General features: G+C 43.2%; 1 protein-coding gene across 7 annotated transcripts in view; it reads left to right on the forward strand.

Annotated features, from left to right (window-relative positions):
- Positions 1-16,254, forward strand: part of CPEB4 (cytoplasmic polyadenylation element binding protein 4) — a 41,982-nt gene extending 25,728 nt beyond the window's left edge. For 3 of the 7 annotated variants that reach the window (XM_082063768.1, XM_082063770.1, XM_082063767.1), the window contains exons 4-9: positions 4,489-4,662; positions 6,476-6,565; positions 7,212-7,330; positions 8,196-8,310; positions 8,508-8,689; positions 11,812-16,254. In XM_082063768.1, the coding sequence (XP_081919894.1) occupies positions 4,489-4,662; positions 6,476-6,565; positions 7,212-7,330; positions 8,196-8,310; positions 8,508-8,689; positions 11,812-12,039 (908 nt within the window). In that variant the 3' untranslated portion in view covers positions 12,040-16,254. The remainder of the gene's footprint in view (positions 1-4,488; positions 4,663-6,475; positions 6,566-7,211; positions 7,331-8,195; positions 8,311-8,507; positions 8,690-11,811) is intronic. The other 4 variants (XR_014185253.1, XR_014185252.1, XM_082063769.1 and 1 more) reach the window with 4 other exon arrangements.
- The last annotated feature ends 4,288 nt before the right edge of the window (positions 16,255-20,542 follow it).

Here is a 20,542-nt window from a genome sequence, read left to right on the forward strand (position 1 = left end):
AGAAGTTTCTTCTCAAATTTAAGTGGAACCTTTTGTGTTCCAGTTTGCACCCATTGCCCCTTGTCCTATCACTGGTTGTCACCGAGAAGAGCCTGGCTCCATCCTCCTGACACTCCCCCTTTATATATCTGTAAACATTAATAAGGTCACCCCTCAATCTCCTCCAGCCCCAGAGCCCCAGCTCTTTATTCCTTTCCTCACACGGGAGATGCTCCACTCCCTCCAGCATCTTGGTGGCTGCGCTGGACTCTCTCCAGCAGTTCCCTGTCCTGCTGGAACTGAGGGGCCACAACTGGACACAATATTCCAGATGTGGTCTCACCAGGGCAGAGTAGAGGGGCAGGAGAACCTCTCTGACCTACTGACCACCCCCCAGTTGTCTGATATGTTGAAGAAACGAGGGAAGGAAAAACAGGTTTCGGGAATCCAACACCATCGTCGTCGTCTCGTTTCTCAGCAGGGGACGGGCAAGGCTCCCAGTCTTCAGAATGAAGTATTTTCCTCTGGTTGTGAACAGTTACCTTCAGGCTTCATTTCTGTTTGCAGCTTCGCGAGGGTGCTCCCGTAGCAAAGATTTCATGTGAAATTATGCAAGGCAGGGCCAGACTTGGTCAATCCCGGCTCGCCGTGTCCCTGCCCTGCCAAAAGAACATTCCTGAGCTGCTGTGTTGGGTTTGACATTGTGTGAAATCAGCGGCATGTGATGAGCTCTGGATTCAATGAGCGGGGAAAGTTTGTGTCCATGCTGAACGGGGGTAGTTTATAAACTGTGGCTTCTGAGAAATGTTTTGAAATGTCGAGTGTTGATATTTTGTGGGTTGGATGAAGCAAATGCAGAAGATAAGAAGTAAATTAAGAAGAAGAGAAGAAAAAAGTTAGTATTTGGTTCTCTAAACCTATTCGATAGTATTTGGCACTGGAAATGTTTCCCAGCTGGTGGCGGAGCTTTTCTTGTTGTTGTTTTCTGTGCTGGTGACAGCCTTGGGTGACACAGGTGGCAAAGCAGCGCGGAGGCTGCGGCCCCGATTGTCACCAGTCGCAGTGGGAATCGGGGCCGCGCTGGCGCTTTGCTGCCAAAAATGGGAGGGCCTTTGGTGGTTTTGTGAGTCATTTAGAAACCACAAGCAGGGTTTTGATGGCTTTATAGGCAGAGCTGCTTTGGAAAGCGCTCGGTGTTTTTCCAAAACGTGCAGAGCCTTCTGAGCTTTATCAGAAATGCTGTGGGGTTGCTCGTTGCTTTCAGTGAAAGGCGAGTTCCTTAAAACTTTCTGCTTGAGGACTGTGTGAGCATCTTGGATTCCTAAATTCAAGATGACCATGGGAAAATGAGAACTTGCCCCTCAGCCTTGAAGATTCTCCCACAAAACCTGTGTGAATGCTTGGGAGGCTGAAGACCAGAGCTTAGTTCTTTTGTGTGCTCGGTGTTCATTGTGCGTACGTCTGTCAGCAAAAGATCAGGGAAGTAAAATGATCTTAGAGATGTCAAATAAGCAAGGAGGAAATTGGATTGGTATGATTTTTATTGTGAGAGAGGAAACGACTCCTGTTGTGGTTTAGAAATATTTAAATGCTTAAACTAATTGTCAGCCTCAATTTTGAATGAGGAAACAAAATGAAACGCATGATGTGCTCGGAGTTTCTCATAGTACTTGCCAGGAGAAACCAAGTTTTGCAAACAGTTGGCCTGCTTTCAGACATGGGTTTTAATGAGATTAAAGGAGAAGGAATGTGCGCGTTTGATTAGAAAGTTTGGCCGTGTTCTGACAAGGGGTCCTGGAAGCCAGCACAGAAAAATGTTGTATTTTTTAGCAGTAGAATTGATTTGTTTTGAAAAATGAAAAGTGGGAAGCAGTGGGTAGCTGTTGAATAATGACAGTGAAGAGTAAGGAGTTAGGGTGACAATCTATAGTGACGTACATGGACCACGGGAGCGCTGAAAGTGGCCCAGATGTTTTCTCCTCGACTGGAAGTTGTGCAGCTGGTTATTGACCAATAATAATTGAACCAAGGGTTTGGTGGGCTGTGCAAAGCTTTGACAGCAACATCGTTTCAAACCAGAAATGAACATTTTCCTTGTGTTAGGGCTTTTCCTGCAGCTCAGGTGGAGATTGGAGGTGGAAAGCACGGGGCGTTCCAGAACATTTTGGGGCACCCAAGAAAAGATCCATTTACTGACAGGCACACACCCCGCAAGGGGTTGAGGAATAGGTTTGAAAAGAAATGTGCAAATTAGGAACTCAAATTGTCTTTAGCAAGTCTCTTTGAGCATACATCTATACTTTGTCGGCCTCGTATCGATGTGTTTTATCAGTAAGTAACGGAGATGGTGCAAGGAAAGCGTGGTGTTGTGGGTGGGGGGGCAGCTGGTGAACACCATTTAAAATGACCTGGAGTATGAAAAGGCTTGAGAATCACTGAGTTAGTATAAAGGCGATAAAATAAGGTCTTTTGGTCCTTATAACAATGATTGAAAGGCTCTTTTCTTTCTCATTTAACATGCAGCAAGGACATATGGGAGAAGGCGAGGTAACGATATTCCTATTTAATTTTCTAATGTTGACAATGTCTCATGGGAGAAATAACATTAAGTTGTTACTAGAGGGCAAACTCCAAAATTTAAGATTCTAAAGCGTCAGTTTCGCATCAGTTTCCATAGTCTGCATGCCATAAAGAAACCTTGAATCCGAATTAGGGAGCACTCCACAGCCCTACTGTAGAGCTGAAATGAGCCCAGTCCTCCCAGCGATCCGATTCACTGCACTGTAGGGCGATGTCGCTGTGTCTGTGTGTATGTTCTGAATGCCAATGCTGGAGAAGTTGCTTTTGGTTCTTTTGGGCACTCGTGGGTTTCTTGCTGCAGCATAGACTGTGGTGAATATACCCCAGGTGAAAGAACCAGATCCTGCAAGCGTGGACATTGAATTACCGCCCAGCAGCGGTGATGCTGGTGAACCCTAAAAGGTTGTTTCGGTGGGAGATTTGCTCCCTCCCGACACTACCTGCAGGATTTGGAGATTAAACAGCTCACATGTGCATCAGTTCATTAGGGGAAAACAAAATAACTTTAAAGTTTATATTAACAACATTTTTCATAGTAGGAACCAGGTTTTCCTCGCTTCAGAAATAGACCCAATTACAGTTGACTTTTATTTTCGTTAATGGTGTGCAAAGATTATTGACATTTCAAATAAAGCAAGCTGACTGAGCCTTCCGTTTTTTACCTGTATAAATTCTATAGACTGTGGATTTCATTCTATTTGTTTTTCTTCCATTGTGTTATCTGTTTGCATGGAAAATGTCTGGATATTGGAACTGGTCAAATTTTATCTTTTCAAGACATTTTCTTTTTCTAAAATCAATTTATTGCAAAGGAAGGAAGCAAGAGCAGGATAAATTAACCAATACATTACTGTGGTAGATGGTAATGAATTCTGAAAAAGCAGACGTAGTATATTGCATAGTAGGCAAAAGGAAATGTATCTTAAAACTCGTAGCTCACCTCCTTTATTTGCTTATTTTCCCTATATCTATTTAGTCCTAAAAATGCTCCTTAAATGAGTACAAGTCTGTTCCATTTGTTGTCTAGATATTGAACATTCAAGGGTGAATTCATGGAAGAGATCAGCTTGTGTGCTCTGTTTATGACACTATGCAGTAGCATTTATAAATCAACTAATCTTATATGAAAATAAGAGATATTATTAAGGGAATCTGTGGCAAAGGCTCATCATAGAAGAATATTGGGCTGTGAGGGGACACATGCTTAGAACATTTTCTCTTAGAGTCCATTAGTGAAACTCTGTTGTAACATCTCTAGGAATGACACAGTATTGCCGAGTTTTTAGTCTCCATTTGCAGTAAATTAAAGTGGGTCTTCCAGGGTTGTTTTTTTCCAGGATGTTTTTGCTGTTTACACATGGGTGTTTTATGGGATGTTTTGCTATCAGGTAATTTCAAGGTGAAATATATTTAGCTGGTAGAATTCTTGTTTTCCCACCCGCGCTGTGAAATTGTATCTGCTCATTGTAAGAAGCTGTTTGCTGGCAAATGATAAATACGGCTTTGGTTTTAGTGATGTCTGCTATTGGGAAAGTCTCAGAAAAACAATTGGCTTATATTCTCTTCTGTTTTTACCCTTTGTTAAAATAAATCTTAATTGGAAACATGAAATATTATGGAAAATGGCCAGCTCGAGCCTCCATTAGAAATACTGGTGTGGTTCAAATCTTCATTAGCTGTAGAGCAGTTAGGAGGAGGTAACCACCTTTCCTCTGGGGTGACGCATTGGAGTTACTGAATGATATTGAGAACTATAAGGGTCATGAAATTGAGACCGTAACCGCTCATTAAAAGGGAAGATCGCAAACAGTTCGACGCTAATGAGCAACTAGTGCCTTTAAAAAAAATATATTTAAACAGTGTGTGCTTTGTTCTGTTAGTATGTGTGTTTTTTTCTTCTTTCTCTTTCTTTTTCTAACCCCCCTTCAGGTCAGTCCTCGCTGTTTCCAATGGAAGACGGGTTCCTGGACGATGGTCGTGGGGATCAGACTCTCCACAGTGGTTTGGGATCCCCTCACTGCTTCTCCCACCAGAACGGAGAGCGCGTGGAACGCTATTCCCGCAAAGTCTTTGTGGGCGGCCTGCCCCCCGATATTGATGAAGGTACACGTGGAAAATCTGCTCCAGAAAAGCTTCTGGCTTAATCACAAAACTCTGGGGTGAAACTTTTTGGCTGTTGGCTAATGAATGGTTGTTTTCCAGACTCTGCGGAAAGGCTTTGATACGTAAATATGTAATGCGAGATAATTCAAACTAGTTGAGGCTATAGCATCGCTCTGCCATTGAAGAACAAAATTGTATGTTACTACACATTTAACTGACTTTCACAGTATAAAAATTACTAAAAAGGGGTAGTGGCGCAACAATAAAGAAGTAAACATCACCTGGTAAAATCCATATATACATTGCAATCATGTCATAGGCACCAGAAGCCCTAAGTAGGAAAAGAATTGCTGGTAGTTTTATACTATAGCATAGTAAGTCATAGCGCTTTATTTGGATGCTGATGTGTAGTTCTCAGCTGTTGTGTTGAGCAATGATCGTGTCCTGTGGTGGCTTCTGATGTGAGTGGTGAGGACCCAGGATTGAATCTGTGCAGAGGCAGCTGTGTCCAGTGAGGAACTGGGAGTTCATGGTGGGTCCATCATACGGACAAAGGTGACAGAATACTGCGGTTGTTATTAAAAAAATAAGTTTTATATATATATAATGCACAAGTGTTGTGAAGCTTCATGGCAGCGTAGTTCTGTGTTCTGTCTGAGCGTGCTGAGATAGTGGTTAAAAGAACTACAGCAACCCTGAATCTGACAAGTTGCTTTTTCTTCAGCACGCAATCATTTGAATGGCCAGTTCTTGTGTCAGGGAGAGTGACTGGAATGCGTTGCAGAGTGTGCTGCTGGGACCTGACAACCCCGCTGTCATGTCAAATGTAGGAGCTACTTCATTAAGGTCAATTATAACATGATGTTTGCGAGAAGAAAAATGACCTTACAGTCTGTCGTTGTTGGAGTTGTGTTTGTTTTTAACTCCATCACCTCTGTTTTTTAAAAGCAGATGAGCACACGGATAGTTTGGGCTTTGTGGGCCTTTGCTACTAAAGAATAGGACTTAAACCTGTGCTAGGAGGGTAGCTTGAATTTTTGAGACTTGCTTCCTGTTAAATGCACAAGTGTGAATGAGGATGAATATACCGTTTAAAATCTACATCACAGCTGAATTTTTCAGGTTTTTCTCATCCTGTTTTTAGAGCATTTTATGTATGTGCTTTAACATTAAATTTGTGTTAAGTGCTTAGCAGAGATATATGTTAAGGTGGATCTGTAGTAAGTATTGTTTTCCTTGGTTTATAAATTGAAATGGATGCAAGAATTGCTTCTTGATATAGTAATATATTCTTGCCATCTCTGAAATTCCATAGCTATGGCCTGCAAGTTTCTGTTACTTTGAGGTCAAGCTCAGATGGTCTTTGCACACGTGGCACTGGCGTGTGATGTGCGGAGTCCCTCCATTTTTTTCCAGTCTTTCTGCAAATACAAGGAACATTGGCAGAGCCGACTGCTTACAAGCAAGTCAGGAAATTGTCTTTAAAGTCTTTGTGAGGGAATAGTTGAAGCTGGGTTATGATAGCTGGAGAGATGCAATGACTCCGTTTCTGCAGTTAACTGGGTTATGATCCTTCCTTTATAATCATCTGTAGGAAGAAAAGCTTCATCTTTGATCTGTCTTGTTTTCTAGCGCGTGTTCTCACTTACAAATATTCCTAATCAGCTGGTAAACATTGCTATGAGCTGCTGAACCTTTAGGGTCACAGGATGTTTAGTTCTAGGATAAAGCTACCTGAAGTCAGTGCTCTTCAAATTGTCTTTCAAATTCGATGTATTTTAATTTCAATTCAATTTCCCTCCTCTCTTTCCAGATGAGATCACTGCTAGTTTCCGGCGCTTTGGGCCTTTGATTGTGGACTGGCCACACAAGGCAGAGAGCAAATCTTATTTTCCTCCTAAAGGTAAATATCTGGTAACCAATAACATAAGAGCATTTTAGAATCATTTTTCTTGATAAGACTCAATGTTAGACAAGATTATTGTGACAGTGACCCAATGTTTCAGGGGAGAAAAATTCAATCTTTGGGATTGCTATAAACTGCTGGAATTTAGAATGTGACTTTGCAATTATTCTGCACTGGAAGAATTCTTCCTTAACTTCTGGTTTTACTTTATTCCATTTTCTTTTTTCTCCCCCGTTGTTCCTTATTTTTGTAATAATAGTCAGAAGAGTCAAGGTTGTTTTTAAAGGGACTAAATGCCTTCCTCAGAATCTGGGAAGGATTTATACCTTATATTAACAGCCTAACTCTGGCACTAACCACATCCCTAAGAACCCCGTCTGAACACCTTTTAAACCCTCCAGGGACGGTGACTCCAGCACTGCCCTGGGCAGCCTGTTCCAATGCCCCACAGCCCTTTCCAGGAAGAAATGTTTCCTAATATCCAGTCCAAACCTTTCCTGGCGCAAATGTGCAAGAGCATCTTAAAGTTTGTCCGTCACTGTATGGAAGCGTGATACACAGTGCCGAGCATAATTCTGCGTTGAATTATTATCCTACGGGCACATAGACAAAAGAAATTCTATGTTTGTTTTTGCCTTTGCAGGATATGCATTTTTGCTGTTCCAAGATGAAAGCTCTGTGCAGGCACTGATTGATGCATGTATTGAAGAAGATGGAAAGCTCTATCTTTGTGTTTCCAGCCCCACTATCAAAGACAAACCGGTAAGTAGAATTGTCAGGACCTGCACAATTCCTGTACGATAACCAGAAATTGTTCTCTTCAGATGCCTTTTTTCTGCCTCAGAGTGCTAACGTTTAAATTTCTTTAAGGTGTCAACTTAAGTTCTCAAAGAGAAGACCAACATACTTTTCAATTGGACCTTATGAAGTTTTTTACTCTAGTTACAATTGGTATTTTTGTTAGAAAAAGAATTGCTAAATGTCATCATTGCTGATGTAATAAGGATATTTCCAGACAGGTATTTTACGCTTATTATTGATTAAACTGTAGAATTCTTACTGAGTGTTGCTACCCATAATGTGGCATTGGACTGTAAATTATGAGTACAAATGGTTTTGGGGCTGATGCAAGTCTGTTAATTGTTGGAGAGGCTTCTCCCATGTATCTGTATTTCACAATTGGCCAGCTGTAGGCAAATATGAAGCAGGTAGTTCTGCATGGTAAATAAACACACAACTTTGTGCGCTGGAGCCTGTTGCACGGAGATAACACCGGTCTGGTGCTCACACTTGGCTGGAACAACACGAGTGGCTCAGATCTGTCTGCACCAGTGTGGTTCATACAGCACGGTCCAGTCCTGATTAAGAAAATGTGTCAGCAGAGGGGGAGTTTGTTCCCAGAAATTTGGGTAACACGGAAGTGGTGAAATTTATTCTGATCAAGTGGTGTGTCTTAACAGAGCTTGTTACTATTGCATTTTGAGAAAGTATTGCTGAAAGACTAGAAAACTAATGTAGAAGGTACAGCCCTTTAAGAGGTTTTGTTCTTTGTCAGATACTGTTTTAATTTGTATTTCTGAGGTATTTTGAATTCTGAATGGTTAAAAAAAAGGCTTTTTGTCCCTAGGTTCAGATCCGGCCTTGGAACCTCAGTGATAGTGATTTTGTTATGGATGGTTCACAGCCTCTTGACCCACGAAAAACCATTTTTGTTGGCGGTGTTCCTCGGCCCTTACGAGCAGGTACAGTCTCTGGGTGCCTCGGACGTGCAGTCTGATTTGGGGAGCAACGGGGGCGACAAGTTATTTCAGCAAGGGAAGTACAAAGTGTTGTCGACACTTGTAGCAGGGGCCGTGAATACAAACGGGCTGTTTCATTGGATGCTTTTAGCAAAAATTACCGAGTTTACACCACCATTTCTCTTTCCTTTCTGGTTTAGTGGAGCTGGCGATGATAATGGATCGGCTGTACGGAGGGGTGTGCTACGCTGGAATCGACACGGATCCCGAGCTGAAGTACCCAAAAGGAGCTGGGCGGGTTGCGTTTTCTAATCAACAGAGTTACATAGCTGCTATCAGCGCTCGCTTTGTTCAGCTGCAGCACGGAGAGATAGATAAACGGGTAAGGTCTTTACACGCCTTCTATTTTTATTCAGTGCTTTCGCTGGAAATGCTTTTCCATGTAAACGTGTGCCATTGTGAAGACCGTAAGTGTTGTATCAGATTAATTGCATATTTAGGGCTGGATTGTGCCACTCGGATACGACACAGAATAAAAATGCAGGAGTGGTACAGAGCTGCTGCTTCTGGAACGTGGGAGGCAACTGTGAAGCAGACTTTCTCAAATTGCTTTGCATAATGGGAAGCGTGTCAGCTGCCTTGCCCTTTTGTAAGAATATTGCACTCGTCATATCCTCCCACTGCAAGTATTTGCGCTTGCAGTGTGTGATAACGTTGGGAGGCAGGTGTCTGCGAGGACGGAGCAGTTCCTGCTCCTGTTCTGCCTCTTTGGACACGGGGGCAGAATGTGGCCCTCCTGTCACACATGGTGTGCTGGGTGTCCCTAAAGAGCATCGCAGTCATGCGTTGTAACCTTGTTAGCGTGCGTTACAGCTCGCAGTCATCCTCCGCAGCTTACGTAAAGGCTGTGTCTGGTTATTCTTTTTCCTTCATTATTATAAATTAAAGGAATATACCAAATGGATCTGCAGTTTGAATTGTGATCTTCGGGCCACAATTTTGAGAAACTTGGATCCTTACATCTACCATCTTGTCTAACTCGTGCTTTGTCTCTGGATTTTTCTTACGTGACTGTCGTTATTGATGTTAATTTTGTAATTACTACAGAGGAAACCCCCCAAACGTGGCTGATTAGCTGATTATCATTCCACTTCTGCTTTGGCTATAAAGCTTGGGTAGAAGAATTGTAACAACAATTTGACTGTGGGCCTGCGAACTGGAATGTCTTTGTTCTAATCTTGGCTCTGGAATAAGTTCCGTACGGCTTTGAACAAATAATTTGGGCCTCCCTTGTGCAACTTGTGCTTGCATAAGCAGACACTTGGGTGAATAGGTCCATTGAAGCTGGTGGGGCTACAAATTTAAGTAAGTATTTGTGAACTCTAGCAACGGTTTTGCAATCTATTTCCCCTTCCTTCTCTCCTCATTTCCCCATTTTGTGTGTCGTTCAGAAGAAACGTGGAGAGGTGAGTGCTCAGGGGATTCAATACAAGAGGAGTTGGCTGCATGAGAGATACGGAAGTGCAACGGTGGCAGTACTACTGTTACCAATACGCTGCTATTTATTAATATTTTTTTCTAATGAAGTTTGGTTCTTCTATACAAATAAAAATGAGGAACAAGAAGGGATTTCCTGTCAAATTAGCCCAGGAGCTGCTGCCAGCGCTGCCGCCCCACGCTCACCTGGGGAAGCTGCTGTCACTTCAGCTCCTCTTCTGAACTCGGGACACCTCGGTACACCCAGCACAAGTACAAATCACAAGCTTTATTTGGTGCATGCACTTTGGTGCACACTGAGTACATGTGCTGAGGACTCTGTGGGTTTTAAACTTGCACAAAAACCAGGGCCACGGTAACAGGCTAAAGCAAGCAGAGGTGTAATTACCTGTGGTGTGGAGTCTGAATATAGACGTAATAAAGCAGCAGAATTGCCATGTTGTGGAGGCCTGCACGGCATATTTGTGGGTTCTCCTCTCAGCACTTGTAGAGAACAACACTCGTCAATGAATACCCAACCTCAAATGACAGGGCAAACTAGGTGATGAAGGGAGAACATGGTATTAGGAATATTTGTCTGCCTCGGGCCTTTTACAAATTCCTCCTTCTGAACTGAGAAATGCAATTCTAGCAATGGAAGATGGGAGAAACCAAGGCTGCTGTACTGTCTCCAGGTGATGAAACTTGTAAGCAAAATGGCATCAAACTAGTCCAGTGCCCTGTCTGGACTGTGATAGAATTTGGTGAGTTTAAGAATACGTGAACTCGTGAATGTCCTGGTTGGAATGCGCTGGGTTCCCCCAGCGGTTTGTGAGCATCCCCGGGGCAGATGCAGAGATAACAGGCAGAGACGCTGGATATTTGGAAATGTTTGTGAAAACACCTAATTAAATGAGCTTTAGAGAACCCTCACAAACACTTCTAGAGCAGGAACTTGTAACTAGACTTATTTTAACATGAAGGTTTGTGTTGCACTTGTGATATATCACACAGGCCTTTCGCAGTTGTACGGAGCAGAGGAACGGGGGTGGAGGTGACCACTGGTTTTGAGGTGAAACTGAGCCTTTTGGGGCATGTCTGAACGAGCTGTGCTGTAGCCAGCTTGGGTGCTGCCAACGGCCAGGTTTACCTTGCCGTCCCCGACAACGTGCTCCGGAATTGGGTTTTGTACCCCGCAGTGCAGTGAGTTCAGTTTTGGGATGCAAAAACCTAAATTAAAAGCTAGTAGCCTGCAGATGTTGCAGGATCGATGTATCCTGGGAGCGCCAGCTGGTAAGTACCTGTGAGTCATTATCAGCGGAGAACTTGAAGAAATGTTTCTCCTCCTTTCTCGTTTGCTTTACTGAATTACTGCGTGTCATCTGGGCCTTAATGCCGATGGCGTAGGTGGTCATCAGTCCCATTTTAAGCTTCTCATTTGATCCCAACAGGGTGAAGTAGGTTTCCTTTTACTGAGAGGACTAAGCCATAGAAAAAGAAAACGAAAACATGCTGTTTATTAAGATAATAAATGAAATATTTGAAGGGTGGAAATTCAGCCATAGAAATTTGCAGACCACATGCATATTTCACCCACAGTTACACTGTTGTGTAAACAGTTGACGTTCCTACTTGGAAAGGTAGGAGGTTAATTGGGCGTCACCGTACTTGAAAATAAACCCCGAGAATTCTCCAGGGTTTTGGTGTGAATCTGTGTATCGCATCTGTAACAACAGGTTGATGGGTCCTTTCTGTAAATCAGCGTCAGCACATGTGATGCTGATGGTCAGCGTTGGTTTCTGGGGGGTTTTGAGGCTCAGGGAGGACAGCGGGGGCAGGATTGGTCTCAAATGCCTTTAGTTTCAGACGTTTAATGGCGATGGTCGTGTGTAACGAGGGGGAAAATTCTTGAGTGTGATGCTCCCTGACCACAATCCTGGTAGAACATAGATAGTAAATAGCGTGGAGTTGTCATGATCTACCTTGTTATCAAGAGCTGTCAACTTTCTTCTCGTTTTCTGGCTGCAGGTGGAAGTTAAGCCATATGTCCTGGACGATCAGCTTTGTGACGAATGTCAGGGGGCCCGTTGCGGTGGGAAGTTCGCTCCGTTTTTCTGTGCTAACGTTACCTGTCTGCAGTATTACTGTGAATATTGCTGGGCTGCTATCCACTCGCGCGCCGGCAGGGAATTCCACAAGCCCCTGGTGAAGGAGGGAGGAGATCGCCCGAGACATATTTCATTCCGCTGGAACTAATGGATCGCTGCAGTGCTCAGACGCAGGCAAACTCCGATTAAGTGCACTCTTCTGTTATCCTGATTGTCCCTACCCCGCCCCACCTTTTCTCTTACTCAAGATAGCATGTCCTTTTGTAGTAGTCTGTAATTTAACAATAGTATAATGAAAGAACGACCTATAATATGGGTATTTTGTAGAATCTTGTAATTGAAAACTGTATTGGGAACTCCTTTTCGTATCGATAACACGTTGCGAGTTGCATTCTCTTGTCTTTCCTACCGAGAGAACACTTAATTTCATGCAACATTTTCTTAGAGGAGAGAAAAAATATTAAGAAAAGAGAATTGAAACAATAGAGTATTTTGGGTTTTTAATTAAATTATTGTTAATAAAGAACGTAAGAATACTTTTATTAAAATAACTGTGTAACAATAACACTATCAGTCTGTTCTGACACTTTTCCCCCACGGAAGCCTGGTTTTGCCTCTCTTTTTGTTTTGCCTTTGGATTTTTGCAGCGACAGATGAAGTTAGCATTTACTTACCACCAGGAAAGAGCATGTTTAAAGCAACAAAAATGCATGAGCAAAGTTGAAGCAGCTTTATAATAACGATCTCTTTTTTAAGAATCTGTTAAGGGTTTTGAGGCTGAAGTTTTAGCTCGGTGTGTACCTGACCGTGCCTGTGACTACCACTCACACCCAAATTACTGAGGAGATAGGCAGAGCTTACTATATTTTCATCAAAATGATTACATTTTAAGAATTGCTGAATGTAAAAGTTGAGTAAAGCTACTACTGAGGGGGGAGTGCAGTTGTTTTTTTTCTTTAAAAGAAATCAATTGTGTGATTACAGCCCTAGAAATCCTACCAAAGCTAGAGTAATGACAACTAGTTCACTGGCATTTCCTCTCTTGAAGGATAAATATATAGATTTTATTTTTGATGGCTATATATAACTCTATATCCTAATATACTAACATTCATCAGGGGCCAGCCTTTGCTCTCCATTTTGACGTAGAAAACCTAAAGATACCTCAAGGATATCGCTGATTTTTACTCAAGTTTTGATATTCCATTGTGTCACACAACCTAAAATTGGCTGCTTGTTTCTTTCCCATCTTGGATGCAAAGTTAGTGCTAAATACCCTCGAAATTTAGTTGTAAGAGAAGGCATGAGCCGGAGTAGTTTCCACATCTCGTTTTGCACTGTTTTCTGAATTTGTGCAAGCGCTTATGCCTTTCGTACTCTTCCTGTAGAAAGGATCCCAGCTAAGAATCCACCTCTTCAGAACTTAAAACGGGGAGATAAACACAGGTATTTGAAGTGCCAACAGCGCTAGGTTAATGCCTGCTTTACTATCCGTACCTTCTACCTTGAGAAGCATTAACGCAGCGCATGTTACCGGAGCGATAAACCAGAGCCGGGTGCAGGGCTTTAGTTGGAAATAGTTGACCGAAGGAGTCGTTGTGAACGTGGTGTCGCTTCCTCTCCACCGAACGCCCCGGCCGGCTGCTCCGGTGCCCGTTTCGCAGTGTCCAAACGCCCCCGTTGAGTGGCAATGTTCCGACCGCTCCGGTGCCCGTTTCGCAGTGTCCAAACGCCCCCGTTGAGTGGCAATGTTCCGACCCGCGCTCGCAGCCCGGATCTCAAACCAAAGACTTGCCTCGGACCTGCTTGGGAATCTCCTGCCCCCCAACAGCCTCGGGCGGCCCCTCGTCCCCACCTTATTATCTGTATGAGAAGCAGTTTTGATTTTCAATACAGGCTTTAATGAACTATACCTTAAAGTTCCAAAGGTCAAAATGGAGACATTTGCTGTCTACTAGTCAAGTATAGAAAGGGAGCTGCTTTTACTGAAATCCCTGAAAATATTGACAACAGTAATGCAAATGCAGAGTGCTCTTGTGTAGATTGTCAGGGACTTTTTTTTCTCTGAAGTACATAATTCTAGTCGGAATGTTCCTTTAGTTATTTAACGCTTGTTGGTGGCTTGGGGTGTGATTGTGCCGATCCTACCCGGTGAACAGGTGAGATGGGTTCACATGACAAGAAATAACACTGTTTGAGAACTAGCTTTGAATAATAATTTTCCCTTTGTACATGACCTGCTGAATTTCGGTACAGTGTTTTTGTAGCTAACTTATTTTGTCATGCACATAATGTATATTTGTTATGCACTACTTTTGTATATCTTGTTTTTCCAACAGTGAGCATTTTTAGGCACACTTTTCACTGACGGGATATCTCTTTATGCAATACCTCAATTTTTCATATTGCAAAGAGTAGCTTTTTGTACTTTTATTACTGAGAGATCTTCATATACTTCATTTTTTAATATAAATAATTTTAATAAATTTTATTTTCTTATATTCTGCTTTTTATACATTTCAGTGCTCTGCATACATTTTGAATTATGGATGTTGTGCACTGGCAATGCTATTTTAGAATCTGCAGAGAAAAGAAAGCATGTTGCTTAAACATCTTAGCCCAGCACCAGGTATTTGGTGTACATATAATTTAAGAAATAGTATATGTAAAGTTGAGAATTAAAGAAGAAAAGCATGAAAGTGACAAACGACGCTGTCTTTAGGCCCATGAAATTTAAATGCATCAATAGAGTGTAGAAATTTACAAGTAAAGAACCATCGAAATTGTCTACCGCTTCTTACTGAGTTTTTAAAAAATGATACACAAACGCAGACGTTTTTGGTGAATGTTTAGCCATTTTTAATATTAATACAAAATTGATGTTAGGTGTTTGATGCAGAACCGTTGTCTGCTCTTTTAAATTCTATTTAAAGAGTCAAAGAGAGCCTGCCAGGCGGCGGGCGTGTAATGTTAGTATGCATGACTAATGTAAGAAATCGTTATTCTACTAATACTCACTTGTGATTGTGTGACAAGCGTGTTTACAGATTATTTGGTTACACTTGGATTTACAGGGCATAAACAATTCTAGACGTTACTCCGTATACTTCAATAGTGGTTCCACGGGATTGGTAGCCGGGGTGAGCGTGGAGCCCCCGCCGGCGCCGCCGCGTCCTCGCTCGCCGGCCCGGGGGTTTCACTTGGGTTTGCAACGGGGTTCAGAACGCGCATGTAGTTTTCCTCCCACTCGCATGGCACCGGCCGTGTACTTACAGTGTAGTTACAGAGTAATTACATGGTTCTTTTCGCAATGTAAAATAAGGTGTTTCTGATTATTTTCTATGTAGAGGAGCCCCACCGCCCCGTGCTTTTGGTAGAGTTTGAACTTCTCCATACACAGAGCTCTGCAGAACGCAAATTGAGAACTTGCAGTGAGTGAATTGAGCGTTTTCTAAGGATGCTGTTGGAAAGACTTGATAATTCACCCCTTTTGTTGTTGAAGAATTAAAACCTTCTGTTAAAAGGTGATTTAAAACTTGAATGTGATGAATTGTGGCAAGTTAACTTCAAGTTATGTGCAATACCTATTTCAGACTTCTGGAAGATCTTTGCAGTGTAATTCTTTGTTTTTAATTGAAGACATTTAAAAATGTCATTTTCTACTGTTCTAGTAAATCCTCTTTCTTGCTGGTGTTTCTAAAGAAAAGAATCAGAAATCAATCTTTCTACTAATGTAAATTTGAGATTATTTTTAAAAAAAATGGAATAAAAGGTTTGGGTCATTTGCTTTATTTTATTATCTTATTTTAAAGCTACTGTGATAGCATTGTAAGAATTGGGACAATATTGTATTCAACTGTTTTATTTTTTATATTTTAAAATTTTAAAGTATAATTAGTTTTTATAATTTTCATCAGATTTTTTTGTTATATTTTTTGGAAGTGAAACTTTTAGCAAGTGGGTGTCTAGTTTTTACTAATCCCTAATATGTTTTTCCCCCGATGTATTGCTCATATTATCAGAAGGAAGAGTTATTTAAGTATGTCAGTTAATTGTACTACTTGGCTGAATTTCCATATAGTTTTTACTGTGTATGGGGAGGTTGTAGTATTTATTATAGCATTTTAAATAAGGGTAATTCATTTTTTATTAAAGTCATTTTCACGTTTAAGTTCATATTTTTGTATGTTCTACTCTTAAGTTATATAACACAAGTTACTTTTTTTAAAAGAGTTCATTTGTTGAAGTGCTAGTGGAAATTAATGTTATTAAATAGTTTGCAAATGACTATTTATACCAGTATGCATATAATTTTTAAATATTTGTAATGTGAGATGTTGAATGAATAAAACTTTTAACTCAATGTTTCTTCTTAACCTGTTTTTCTTTAAGCTTCCTGCAGGCTCGGGCCCGATCCTGCAGCCCCGTTCTGGTCCCAGCACCAAGGATGGTTGTGCAGGGAGTGCAGGGAGGGTTGTAACCAGCTGAGGGCTGTTGAGTGCCCTGAACGCTGCGTTAAATCGGTGCCAAATCAGCACGCGATGCTGCAGAAACGGGAAGGGCGATGTCCGGAGGACCGTAGAGCTGCTCTTTAAATCAGGCTTTAAGATGAACCCTTTTCACTGCTCGCATCCAGTTGTTGTCTTCGGAGCACGTTGAATGCCAGCTCCTTAATTTTGTGAATCCGGTGCTTGTTGAGTATTCGTTAGAAGTCGCGTGTAGCTTTGGAAAAGCCTTTCAGCAGCTTCAGCGCTGCCGGTTCTACTTTTTGCTCAGCCTTATGTGTATCGACCCGGCCAAAGGACTGTGGCTGGATCACTTGGCTCTACTTGATACTCTCTGCTCCTAATTCATAGGGACAAAGGTGAAAATGGAGTCAGTTGGGCAGGTGGGTGACAACACCACTGAGGTGGGTAACGCACCATGTGCAGCTGGGGCAAAGGGATCACCAGCCTGGGGATGGGGTAGATCCCAAAGGGATCACCAGCCTGGGGATGGGGTAGATCCCAACGAGGTGGGACAGACGAGGATTCTTTTGTAATTGTTGCATGGATGTGATCTGATAGAAGGAAAAGGTCTGGCATTTTAAAGAGCTTGGTAGCGTTTAAAATATCTAAACTTGCAGTGTCTTGTGAAGCGTTAACAGCCTTATGAGCTGCCCTTATGACCTCCTGTTCAACAGGAATCCTGCGTAAAGGATTCAAGAGTTCTGCATCCTCAGTTACAAGGAATTCCCCAAACTTCCTTGGGTTTCTTGCTTTGTTACAAACCGCAGTGTTTGTTACACTCCAGTGAAGTGTAATTCTGATTGGTCTGGGAGTCGCTCTGGGATTGTGAGTTGGAACCTGCCCGTGCACCTTGTGAGAATGAGCTGCTGCCCAAAAGAGTCCCGGAGCAGGAGCCGACCTGGTCCCACTGCCCTGAGCAGCACTTTGTGTTGGTGTCTGAGCCACTAATCTCTCGTGCCATCAGCTAAGGAACCGTGCTGTACGTGTTAAATAGATGTCGAGTAGCGTTCTTTTCTGTGGGTGCTTCAGGAAATGCAGATGTTGCAGAATTGAGCCGTAATGGGATTAGTTCTGCAAGATGCTAATCACTTCAGTTCCCACTGGCTTCAGATGATGCGCGCTTAGGAGCGAATGCCTTTAGAAAATACTTTTTAATAAGAATGAAAAGTTTCACTGGTGACTCTATGCGTAATCTTCCGATCCCTTAAAATGGCTATTTAAAAATAAACAGAAAATGCTGGTACACTCTGGATCAAAAATACAGAGGCTGGAGGTGCATTGTCTGCGCAGCGAACCATCGATTGTTTGTGCTGGTGGAACCGCAGCAGACGGGACTGCCCGGCATTGAGCACGGGGCTTGGCTTGTACGGGGCATTATCTCTCCGGTCTCTCCCTTGGTCTTGTTAGAAATCGTCATAGTTCAGCCGCTCCCAATGGAATAACAAGTTCTTGACATTGTTTTCAAGTGCAAATGGCATTTTAGGAAGCATGTGCTTACCAGTGGTTTATCTGATAATGGTTTTAATAAGGGTGATAGATGTGAAATTGGGTCCTGGAGTTGGGTGGTGAGTCTCCTGGTGGTTAATGGTTGCACTCAGTGATCTCCAAGGTCTTTTCCACCCCAAGTGATTCTGTGCCATAGTGGTGGGATTAGTGATGTCGCTCAGGAACAAGGCACTCCCTTCCTGATTTAAATCCAAAATGCTGTGAGCTTAGAGGCGTTGATCAGTTCATAGTGTCTGATTTACAGTGTGGGACTTGTATATTCATTCAAAAATTTCCTACCTGAAGGTTGTGAAATACTTTCAATGTTTAATAAATGAAATTTTATTACATAAGCAGAGGCTAAAAAATTCGGCTCGACAAGGTGAAATGCCAAAAGTCTAGAGTGTTCACAACTAAAAATAATCACTGATGGTGGTGGCCTTGGCTCATTCTGAACTGCTGAGAAGTAACTTTCTAGGAAAGATGATATAACGAATCCCTTTTGGGTTTCAGTTTGTCCTGAAACTATAACTAAACGCTACAGACAGGCTCCAGAAGATGGGGATGTGCCCGCTGGGTGGAATTTCATGATTTCCACAGTACATGAATCTCAGCTGTTTTCTTTCAATGCAAACTCATGGAGCTCTCTCAGCCACCAGCTTTCTCTTGGGTGCTGCTTTGGCTAAATGAGCTGCGACATTCCACACCAGCGGAGAAACTGTTTGGGTGGAGGTGGATATAACCCATCTAGCGCAGATTTAAAGGGTAAGGTATATTTTAAAGAGAGTCTCTTAGCTGTCCGGTTATTGTTGGACAGTTTCTCCTGTCCGTCCCCATTTCCAGCTGCGGTTTATTCAGCGCTGTGAAAGCTGGTCCAGCCACAGCCTGAACTGCAGGAAATCTGAGCCAAGGAACAGCCCCAGAAAGGACAGATGAGGAAAAAACACCGACATCTCTTCCTCTGTGTAAAACAAGCTGATTCAGGCTGTCAGTTTGAAAAACAGCCTGTGGGATAAGAATATACGTGCAGCTGTCTTTCCAGTCATAGAAGCTGAAGTGGGGGTTGGATCGGCGCTCTGAACGTGTTACAGAACTCGACCAGGGGTAATGGGTTCAAACTGGAACACAAGAGGTTCCACTTAAATTTGAGAAGAAACTTCTTCTCAGTGAGGGTGGCAGAGCCTGGCCCAGGCTGCCCAGGGGGGTTGTGGAGTCTCCTTCTGTGCAGACATTCCAACCCGCCTGGACACCTTCCTGTGTAACCTCATCTGGGTGTTCCTGCTCCATGGGGGGATTGCACTGGATGAGCTTTCCAGGGCCCTCCAACCCCTGACATTCTGGGATTCTGTGAGTTCAGTGTCTGCAAAGACCCCGGTACCATTACAAAGTGGCCGTTCTGCTCGAGGACATTGAGCGGTGTTGATAGCGTGGTTCAACGGAGCCGTCTGGTGTGCGGTCAGATGTGTTGGTGATGACACGGTCCTACAGATGCACTTTGGCTTGAGGTCACGTCAGGTTTCAGAAGAGAGGCCACGAAACCGTGAGCTTTCTGTGCTTGGACAGGAGCTCTTTGAAGACCTACATTACCACTGAATCTGAGGGTGAATCCGTGATTTTCACTGTTTATATCCTGCGCTGAACCAGAGTTCTTCCAGGGCACAAGATGCCTGGTGGTTTATCACAGGTAGGACTAAACTTCATCTGTCTGTTCACGCGGGGTCTGACTGCGCATTCCCCAGAACAGCAATAGTAATGTTTAATATCATAGTCTCCGCAGCCTAAAATTTGGTAAAGTTTTACTATATCTGATTTGGAAACACAGGACGTCATAAAAAAATACCAACAACTTGCACATTTGTGCGGAAAAATGAAACCAGAGGAACTAAAGTGTTTGCCCACTGTGCAGCCTGTTCAATGCCTGACAACCCTTTCCAGGGATAATTTTTTCCTGATATCCAATCAAACGCCAAATGACTCTGACAAACAGGCCGTGCTTATAGAAATTGTTTTCCTCTTTTTTTTTCCAGCTGTGTGCCCAAAACACCTGTTTTGTTTGTTTGGTTGGTTGGTTGTTTTTTTCCTGACAGTGTGTGAACAGCTGGAAGTCCCGGGATGCCGGCAGGAGCGGGCGGTGGGTTTTGTCCCCCCCGGTGTTCGCAGGGCGGGGACACAGGGACACGGGGACATGGGGACAGCGGCGCGTTCGGCGGGTGACTCTGCCCCCTGGTGGGGCCGGCGCGCACAGCACCTGCCCCGCGGGGGACACGGTGACAGCGACCGGGGGGACCCCCCCATCCCGGGATAAAGACTCCGCTTGGCTTCGTGGTCTTTGCAGTTCCATTGGTAGGGGCGGCAGCTTGTCAGCGCCGCTCGCGTTGCTGGTGCTGCTAGAGCAATTGTTTAAAACATTGAAGTACTAGAGAGAGCGCAGAGGAGGTGACGGAGCTGGTGAGGGGCTGAGCACAAGTGTGATGGGAGCGGCTGAGGGACCTGGGGGCTTCAGCTGGAGAACAGGAGCTGAGGGGAGACCTTATCACTGCAATTCCTGAATGAGGTTGGAGCAGGGAGGGGGTTGGTCTCTTCTCCCAAGTAGCAAGTGACAGAACAAGAGGAAATGGCCTCAAGTTGCACCAGGGGAGGTTTAGATTGGATATCAGA

This window comes from Streptopelia decaocto, assembly GCF_964273445.1.
Source record: "Streptopelia decaocto genome assembly, chromosome: 12".
Taxonomy (NCBI): Eukaryota; Metazoa; Chordata; class Aves; order Columbiformes; family Columbidae; genus Streptopelia; species Streptopelia decaocto.